This window comes from Tupaia chinensis, unplaced genomic scaffold (assembly GCF_000334495.1).
Source record: "Tupaia chinensis unplaced genomic scaffold, TupChi_1.0 Scaffold000042_2, whole genome shotgun sequence".
Classification (NCBI taxonomy): domain Eukaryota; kingdom Metazoa; phylum Chordata; class Mammalia; order Scandentia; family Tupaiidae; genus Tupaia; species Tupaia belangeri.
In genome coordinates, this window is record NW_006159498.1 from 1,201,110 (window position 1) to 1,211,190 (window position 10,081).

At 44.2% G+C, this 10,081-nt stretch overlaps 1 protein-coding gene across 1 annotated transcript in view; it reads left to right on the forward strand.

Annotated features, from left to right (window-relative positions):
- The window catches only part of CREBBP (CREB binding lysine acetyltransferase), a gene marked incomplete at its 5' end in the record, with an annotated part of 133,216 nt that overhangs the window by 94,210 nt on the left and 28,925 nt on the right, over positions 1-10,081 (forward strand). The window contains 3 exon segments of the mRNA XM_027773232.1: positions 6,017-6,135; positions 8,647-8,886; positions 9,323-9,411. Of these exon segments, the coding sequence (XP_027629033.1) occupies positions 6,017-6,135; positions 8,647-8,886; positions 9,323-9,411 (448 nt within the window).

Here is a 10,081-nt window from a genome sequence, read left to right on the forward strand (position 1 = left end):
TTTTGAGGTTTTCTCTATAGGGTGCGTGCGCTCGCCAGACAGACAGAGACATAGAGACAGAAAGCGAGAAATCACCCCCCAGGGAGGATGGTCATGCCGCAATCCCTTCTCCTCCATTCTCCTCTCGGGATCTTGGGTACGCACGCACACGCGCCCAGCGTGAGTTTTAAGCACCGGGTCCGGGACGTGAACCGCGGTCGACTACGTGGGAGTCCAGCGACATAGCCATTACACTAACTGCTGGTTCCCTGTCTTGTAATTTTGAATGGCTCTTTTGTCACTGGGTGATTTGTTTGTTTGTAGTGCCATCCTTTGGTCCTCTGAAAGACATAGGTTCAGTGATTTATGCAGATTTTTCCAAATGTTGGCAGGCTTCACTGTACATCATTATTTTACAAATCATGTATTTGGGGGTACCAGCAGATGGCATAATGGTTACGTCGCTGGACTACCATGTAGTCCACTGCGATTTGAGTCCTGGGCCTGAAGGCTTTAAACTCAGGCCGGGCGTGTGTGCGTGCATGCCTAAGATCCTAAGAGAATGGAAGAGAATGGATTGAGGCATGACTATTGCCCCTGTAGGATGATTTCTTGCTTTCTGTCTCTAGTAAGCACACTCGCCCTATAGCAAAAATCTCTCTTAAAAAAAAAAAAAAGATGTTTTCTGGACCAACAGATGGTTGGTTATGTCACCAGACTCCCATGTAGTCGATCATGGTTTGAGTCCCTTATCCAGTGACTTTAAAACTCACACCAGGCGCATATGCATGCATGCCCAAAATTTCAAGAGGAGAGGGGATTGTTGCATGGCCATCCACCATGGGGAAGTGAGTTCTCACTTTCTGTGTTTTTGGTGATCACACACGTCCTATAGCAAAAATCTCTCCCCCAAAAAATCACATTTTCAGTTTTGCCATTCATCTCTTCAAACAGGTCATAGATTTTAAGAAGCTGTCAAGCCCACATAGCAAATACAAGTTTTCCCAGACTCTTCATTTTTTGGGTGTTTTTTTTTGTTTTAACTTCATTTATTTATTTTTAGTTTGACCAGAGAAGGACAGAGCGAAAGGTCAAGACAGGTAAAGGAAGAAAGCAAGCCACCAGGTCCAGGACTTGAACCATGGTCAGCCATGTGGGAGTCCAGCACCCTTGACCACCATACCTCCTGCTGGCCCAAAACCCTTCAATTTTTGATGAAAGCCCAAGTTTTACCACTGGAAACAGATGCTGTCAGTGTTCCTTAAAGTGGCTAGTTCACTCTGTTTACTTCTGAGAAAACACTTCTGCACTCCCAGGACTCAGTAGCCATAGCTTGCCTGTCAGTCTCCTTGCATGCTTTGTGTTGTCCACAGAAGGAGGAGCTGCTCCAGCGCTCCGTCTCAGTGCTCAGGCAGTGCCGAATCGGGATAGCCATCACATAATACAGTGCTTACGCAGGCTTCTCGCTTCCTCACACACGGCAGGAGGTGCACAGCACAGGCTGAGAGCAAATGAAAGTCCATGTCTTCCTGTGTCGCCCGCAGCCTGTCGTGCAGCTGGCGGTGTTTGCTGTGAGTGCACAGTGGCACTGAGCAGAGAGGTTCTCGTTCTTAGGTTTTGCTTGTTCTGTTGGGATGTTAGCGATTTTAGTCACCATTGCTTTTACCCCATGTACACAAATAGCAGTACGGTGCAAAAGGCAAGTGACAATGTAGTGTTATTACAAAGATGTTTTGCCTTTAGGGGAAGACTGAATACAAGGGAAAGGGCCTAGGCCTGTGTTAGAGTCTGCAGTGGTGGGCATATTGTGCGTCTGTGCTTTCTATTCTGGTAGCCACATGACTGCTGCTGCTTTTTTTGGAGAGGTTTTTGCCATAGGGCACATGCGCTCACCAGAAAGAGAGAGACAGAAAGTGAGAAATCGCCCCCCAAGAGGGGATGGCCATGCCACAGTCCCTTCTCCTCCATTCTCCTCTCCGGGTCTTGGGCACGCACGCATACACGTCCAGCCTGAGTTTAAGCCACTGGGTCTAGGACTCGAACCGCAATCAACTACATGGTGGTCCAGCAACATAGCCATTACGCCATCTGCTGGTCCCGACTGTTACATTCCTAAAGTGAGGCAAGGGGTGTGAATGTGACCTGAGCTGAATTTTTCCCTTTATGTAATACTGATTTATTTAATTTTCCAAAGCTACCTATGGCTGGCGACTACCGCATTAGCATGGGGCTGTCCAAGGAGGTCTCTGAGCCACACATTGAGAACCGCTGACCTTGATGCACCTCCTTACTGAATAAAAAAAAACATCCGGTAACACTGACTCAAGGTCCGCTTGTGCCTTCCAGTCATGCTCATTTGGAGTCGTCTTATGTAAATGTGGTGGTTAAAGTCAGGAGTTTGAAAATGCTTTCCTCAGCACAGGTTTTAAACAGTTGTTTAAGGACTAAAGGGTCAACCACAGTGAGACTCACTTAAGGCCACATCACTTTCAGGTACCCCTGGGGCAGTGAGAGTCTAGAGCATGGCCAGCAGACCTGCCCCAGAAAGGGCAGGGCTCCATGTTCCTGGCTTTGCACTGCGGGGTCTCAGTTCTGCAGCATAAGAGCAACCATCCAGACTGGGAACACACGTGCAGGGCTGGGTACCTGTAACACTTTAGCTTTGGATGCTAAAGTTGGAATTTTATTCCCATGAAATATTGTTCATTGTTCCCAGTCATTAAAGAATGTAAAATCCATTCTTAGCTCTGAGGCCATGCAGAAGCAGGCAGCTGTCCAAAATGGGCCAGTTGGTCATAACTTGCCAGCCCCTTATCTGCCTGGAGACATGGCAAAGCTATTGATTAAAGCATTGTTTTCTTGAGAAGAATTGTTCAAAGAATGCCAAATGCAGTTTCATCTCTGTGTAAAATAAGACGCAGGTTAGCAGAAAGCAAGGATTTGTGTCCTATTGGCTAGAGGCGGGTACATGGGCTCAGCTGACCAGGCCTTGGTGCTTCCACACTGGAGAGGGTGTGTGTAGTGGGTGCTGCACTGGGGCTTCCAGCAGCCCTCTGAAGGCGGGAGCAGCCAGCTGTCCCCAAGAGGAGGCGGCGTCTGCTGGAGATGGGTCAGGAGATCTGGTCAGCCTCTAGCTCTGATGGGAATAAACTCTGAGGAAACTCCTTGGTGCTATTGTTTTCTTTTCTTTTTTTAAAATAATTGTTTCATTTTATTTATTATTATTATTTTAATTTGCTATTGGACACATACATTCACCAGAGAGAAAGTGAGAAAGCAAACTGCCAGATCCAGAACTTGAATGGTGTTTGGCCATGTGGGAATCCAGCGCCTTAACCACCAGGCCACCTGCCAACCACTACTGTTTTCATTTCTAAAGTGACAGATGCTGAATAGGATTTCTCCTTTAACCTTTAACCTGCACCTGCTGGAAACCAGGTGATACTTGCCAAAATTGAACAAGTTAGACGCCACTTGACAAAATGGTAATGAGCCTGTCGACCCCACATGTGCTGTTTTCCAATTGGAATTTCAGGCATTTATAGTACTTCAGTCAGATTTTTTTTTAATTATTATTTTTAAAATTTGTTTCTTATTGTTTCTAATCTGACCAGAGAGAGTGGGAAAGTGAGAAAACAAGCTGCCAGATCTAACACTCGAATCACAGTCAGCCATGTTGGAGTCTAGAGCCTTAACCACAAGAGCACCTTTCATCTGATTTTTTTTTTTTTTTTTTTTTTTTAATGATTATTTTATTAAGGGAACCAGCAGTTAGCGTCATGGCTGTGTCGCTGTAGTCGTCCGTGGTTTGAGTCCCAGACCCAGTGGCTTAAACTCACGTCAGGCGCATGTGCGTGGGTGCCCAAGATCCCTAGAGGAGAATGGAGGAGAAGAGATTGCGGCATGGCCATCCTCCCTTGGATTGATTGCTCGCTTTCTATCTCTCTGTCTCTCTGTGTCTGTCTGGCAAGTGCACGTGTCCTATAGCAAAAACCTCCCCCCTCCCCAAAAAAAAAAAGATATATTTTATTTAACTTTATTTCATTCATCCATTCGTTCCAGCTTGACCAGAGAGGGACAGAGTGAGAGTGAGGATGGGAGTGGGAGAGGGAGAGAATGAGAAAGCAAGCCACCAGGTCTGGGACTCAAACCGTGGTCAGCCATGTGGGAGTCCAGCGCCCTTAACCACCATACCACCTGCCAGCTCCTGAGTCTGATTTTTAAATTATAGCTTACCGCAGTCTTGTGGGAGACCTTTTCAAAACTCACATCACTTAGAGCTAAGAACCCATTGATATATTTGCTACCGGCCATTTTTCTGTATGGAAGAATGTGTATAAGCCAGGGTGGGCCGCAATGCTTTCCTGCCACCACCCCCCGCCCCCAGCCTGTGTGCTGCACTGGTGACCAGGCGCATGCTCCCACAGCGGACAGCCTCATTTGGGTTTCGGAAATGGGCCGTCGTGAATGTGTTGGCAGCCAGACGTGTCCTTATGTCAGTGACAGTAGGAAGTACAGTGGGTTGGAGAACGTGGCATTGGTGAGTATAGGAGAAAACAGTACAGACCTTCTTATGAAAAGTACTAATTTTTATTGCTCTGTTTATTGTACATGTTTGTTTATGAGATTGTGATAGAAAGCCTTTTGTCTCAGACCATCCAAATTTTTTCAGCCAAGGACAGAGAAGTTTTATCAGAGGATCTTTTAAAGTTCTTTCCAATGAAATTACTTTATTTACTACCCAATTTGATCAGTGAAGCAGATTTGAGAGTTAACTTCTTTTCTCTCCCAACAGAATTTTAATGTTGGGGGACCAGCAGGTGATGTAGTGGTTAGGGTGCTGGACTCCCACATGGCTGACCGTAATTTGAGTCCTGGACTGGGCAACTTGCTTTCTCTCTCCCTCTCTCTCTCTCTCATCAAGTGTAATGATAATGATAAATAAAATGAACTATTATTAAAAATGAAATATATTTTTTTAAAAAATAATGTAAGCGTTGGAAATCCTTTCATTGAAGAAATCAAGCTTCATAGTGTAGTCAGAAAAGCCCTGTTGCATTTTCGCATAGAAGGGTACGTCGTGACTTTTCCAACCAACCAATATTTTACCTCATGACCTAAATACAATTTTTCCCCTTTGTGAGAGGAAGAGAGAGAGGAGAAAAGAGCAAGAGATGGGTATATTTGATAAGGTCTTGCTATGTCGTAACGTTCCTGCCTTGCCCTCCCAGTTAGCTAGATTTACAGATGTGTTCAAGTTGGCTCGGGAGCAGAGCCTGGGTCTCCTGTGTGACTTCCAGCCTCCCGAGTGGTGGTGCTACAGGTGTGCCACCGTGCTGGATCCCACATGGCTGACTCTCTGGTTTGGTCCCAGACCCGGTGGCTTGGAGAAAACACTGGGTGTGTGTGTGCACATGCCCAAAATTCCAAGAGGGGATTGCAGCATGGCCATCCCACCAGGAGATTTCTCACTTTCTCTCTTTTCTATCTCTCTCTTTGTCTGTCTCTTTCTCTCTGGCATGCACACACATCCTGTGACAGAAAAAAAAACCTTAAAAAAAAAAAAAAACGTAATGTTACTTTGTTTTCAGAAGCCCTGGATTATAGCTTCAGTCCACCAACTCATAAGATGAATGAGAGCCCTTAATGTGTCTGGGAGCATTGTGGTGGGCTGGTAGAAACAGCCTAGGGGACCAGCAGTTGGCATGATGGCTATGACGCTGGACTCCCACTTAGTCAACTAAGGTTCGAGTCCTGGACCCAGTCAGTGGCTTAAACTGACACCGGGAGCGTGTGCGTGCATGCCCAAAATCCCAAGAGGAGGATGGAGGAGAAGGGATTGTGGCGTGGCTATCCCCCCCTGGGGGGTGATTTCTCGCTTTCTGTCTCTTTCTGTCTTTCTGGTGAGCATGTGCTCTATAGCAAAAACCTCTCCAAGAAAAAGAAGCAACAGCAGCCTGGGCTTACATTTTAGCTGTGGAATAGGAGACCAAGCACCTTTTACAGAGTGTCTTTTTCTGATGTTTTATAACTGCAGTCTTTAAACCAGAGGAGTTACGCCAGGCTCTGATGCCAACCTTGGAAGCACTGTATCGCCAGGACCCAGAGTCTTTACCTTTTCGACAGCCCGTAGATCCTCAGCTCCTGGGAATCCCAGTAAGTTAACAGAATACGTTACAGCCTTGCAAGTGGAGCTCTTGAGTGTCTGGGCTTCATCTCTTAAAGTGGCTCCAGTGACCTCCTTGCTTTGAAGATTTTTTTTTACCCTTAATGTGAAAAGCTACTGTCTCTCTACAGTTGTTGATAGAAATGTTTATTTCATTGGAATTTTACCTGTGGAGGGGTGCACTAAAGTTGGGGGTGAACAGGCTGTGGCCAACTGCTCACTACTGTAGCCCATAGTCCCTGGCATCTCACTCATATTTGGTTTTTTTGTGGTGTCTTTTCTAAAAGAATCAGTTTAAAGAATTTGTGAGCATGAATCATAAAATATTGTAGACCTCCCACTTTGATTTCCCTGGGTGGTCATTAAAAGTTCATAGGGTCCAACAGATTTTGTTTAGTAGTAGTTACTTGGTTCATATTTGTCTAAGAATATCATTTTGTTTACTATAACCCAAAAGTCAATTTCTCCAAATATAGATTGATACATTGGATTGTTGGAAAAGTCATGACACATTTGTGCATATTAAAACAGAAAAATTCTTCACAAGTTTTCCAACAACCCTATATTTGTTTACTATTTTGACTTAGTAAATTAAAATCTTTATTTAAAACAATTTTTTTTTTAATTAAAAGTTTCTTCTGTAGGGCCAGTTTATGGCCTAGTGGTTACTTGAAAAACACTCTGGGCACATGTGCTTGGATGCCAAAAAACCTTGACAGGGTGGAGAGAGGAGAGAAGCGACTGGCACGGCCACACCCGTCAGGGGTACCTTCTCTCCCTCCCTCTCTCTTAGTGTCTCTTATCTGCCTCTGGCAAGTGCACGTGCCCTCTGGCAAAACAAAACAAAACAAAAACTTCTATTAAACAGTAGCTTTGCCTTACTTTTTTTCTCTAACTTTGCCTTTGATATAATTTGGTCATATTCATTACAATTTTAGCAAGTAAAATGAGTGATTATTTTCTTTTTAATTCTCATTTCTTATCATTTGGAACAGAAATTATTCTAGGTCTTTCCATTTCTGTTCTATTTTGAAGATAAAGCTGCCAGATAAGACTGGCACTGTGGGGACCAGCAGTTGGCGTAATGGCTGTGTCACTGGACTCCCATGTAGTCGACCACAGTTCTAGTCCTGGACCCGGTGGCTTAAATTCATGCCGAGTACATGTGTGTGTGTGCCCAAGATCCTGAGAGGAGAATGGAGGAGAAGGGATTGTGTCGTGGCTTAATGTGAAAAGCTACTGTCTCTCTACAGTTGTTGATAGAAATGTTTATTTCATTGGAATTTTACCTGTGGAGGGGTGCACTAAAGTTGGGGGTGAACAGGCTGTGGCCAACTGCTCACTACTGTAGCCCATAGTCCCTGGCATCTCACTCATATTTGGTTTTTTTGTGGTGTCTTTTCTAAAAGAATCAGTTTAAAGAATTTGTGAGCATGAATCATAAAATATTGTAGACCTCCCACTTTGATTTCCCTGGGTGGTCATTAAAAGTTCATAGGGTCCAACAGATTTTGTTTAGTAGTAGTTACTTGGTTCATATTTGTCTAAGAATATCATTTTGTTTACTATAACCCAAAAGTCAATTTCTCCAAATATAGATTGATACATTGGATTGTTGGAAAAGTCATGACACATTTGTGCATATTAAAACAGAAAAATTCTTCACAAGTTTTCCAACAACCCTATATTTGTTTACTATTTTGACTTAGTAAATTAAAATCTTTATTTAAAACAATTTTTTTTTTAATTAAAAGTTTCTTCTGTAGGGCCAGTTTATGGCCTAGTGGTTACTTGAAAAACACTCTGGGCACATGTGCTTGGATGCCAAAAAACCTTGACAGGGTGGAGAGAGGAGAGAAGCGACTGGCACGGCCACACCCGTCAGGGGTACCTTCTCTCCCTCCCTCTCTCTTAGTGTCTCTTATCTGCCTCTGGCAAGTGCACGTGCCCTCTGGCAAAACAAAACAAAACAAAAACTTCTATTAAACAGTAGCTTTGCCTTACTTTTTTTCTCTAACTTTGCCTTTGATATAATTTGGTCATATTCATTACAATTTTAGCAAGTAAAATGAGTGATTATTTTCTTTTTAATTCTCATTTCTTATCATTTGGAACAGAAATTATTCTAGGTCTTTCCATTTCTGTTCTATTTTGAAGATAAAGCTGCCAGATAAGACTGGCACTGTGGGGACCAGCAGTTGGCGTAATGGCTGTGTCACTGGACTCCCATGTAGTCGACCACAGTTCTAGTCCTGGACCCGGTGGCTTAAATTCATGCCGAGTACATGTGTGTGTGTGCCCAAGATCCTGAGAGGAGAATGGAGGAGAAGGGATTGTGTCGTGGCCATCGCCCCTGGGGGGTGATTTCTCCCTTTCTGACTCTCTGTCTCTTTCTGTCTTTCTGACAAGTGCACACACCCTAAAGCAACCCCCCCCCCAAATAAAATGACTAGCATTTGGAACTTGGGGGATCCACTAGACTGAGACCTTCACTCTTTCAGGATTATTTCGACATCGTGAAGAATCCCATGGACCTTTCTACCATTAAGCGAAAGCTAGATACAGGGCAATACCAGGAGCCCTGGCAATACGTGGACGACGTATGGCTTATGTTCAACAACGCATGGCTCTACAACCGTAAGACCTCCCGGGTCTACAAGTTTTGCAGTAAACTTGCAGAGGTGTTTGAACAAGAAATTGACCCTGTCATGCAGTCCCTTGGATATTGCTGTGGACGCAAGGTACAGTTTTAAAGCTTTTCCTGGTTCATCCAGCCGAAGGGTTGTCATAATGATGGGAGGCATGCCTGTGGCCACGCCTTTGTGCTGGGAGGCAGCAGGTGCAGTCTGGTCTCCTGAGACAGTCAGCGGCCCAAAGCTGTGTGATGGGTGATCCAAGCTAGGGTTTCTTACTGGGCAGGCCTTGAGTTCAGCAGTTCTGGCTGTCCTGGACACATTTAATCTCTCTGTAGTAAGTGTCTCAGGACCAATGCTGCACTAATTCTGTCACATTTATCCCAATAATTCTAAATAGCTACTAAAATTGTTAGAAAACTATCCGATATACTATTAGAAATCATCTCCTAGCTGAGTCTGTATCTCCGTAGTGGGCTAGAACCTTGAGGGACGGTAGGCAGGTATATTTTTATGTAATAGTGTTCTCTCCTTGTTCTTGCAGTATGAGTTCTCCCCCCAGACCCTGTGCTGCTATGGGAAGCAGCTGTGTACGATTCCTCGCGATGCTGCCTACTACAGCTATCAGAACAGGTAAGCGCCGAGCTGTCCCGGCATCATGTGGCAGAAGGAAGGTCTTAGGGCAAGCTGTGTCCATCTGAGTGTAGCCCTGGGATGTTGTCTCTTTCCTGGAGCTCTGCTGAAAACTGCCATGATTTTAGTACTTTTAGTCACTTAGGCCCTGTGGTCTCCTAATTCTGAAGCATACTTTCATAGTGGAAAAAATTAATCTCAAGACCACTGTCACACTGCTTAGATTAGATATAGTCCTTCCTGGATCACAGTCTTTCTAAAATATAAGAGTACAAGCAAGAGGCTGAAGCCCAGGATAGCTCAAATAAAGGGCAACTTGCCTTTTCAGGGTATCCATTGAATAGAAAACTTGAGCTTTATAGTTTGGCCTAGTTGTTCTGAAGGAAAGACTTGGATTGATGTCACTTACTGTGAAAAAGGAAAAAAAAAAAAAAAAAGTCTGCAGGTTTATTTTTTAAATGTTTAATCAGCACAATATAGAATGAGAGCTAGTGTTTATATGGGGCCCGAGAATAACCCTCCTGTTGTACAGTAACGGTTTCAAGGTTTGTAAGTAGTGGGTCTCCTTGAGAAATTGATGCCATTCTTCCGGAATATCAAGATGGCTGTAAAATGGATCTCCTCTTAAATAGGAGAGTGAAAATAATTTTTTTGTTCTTGCTTCCCTACA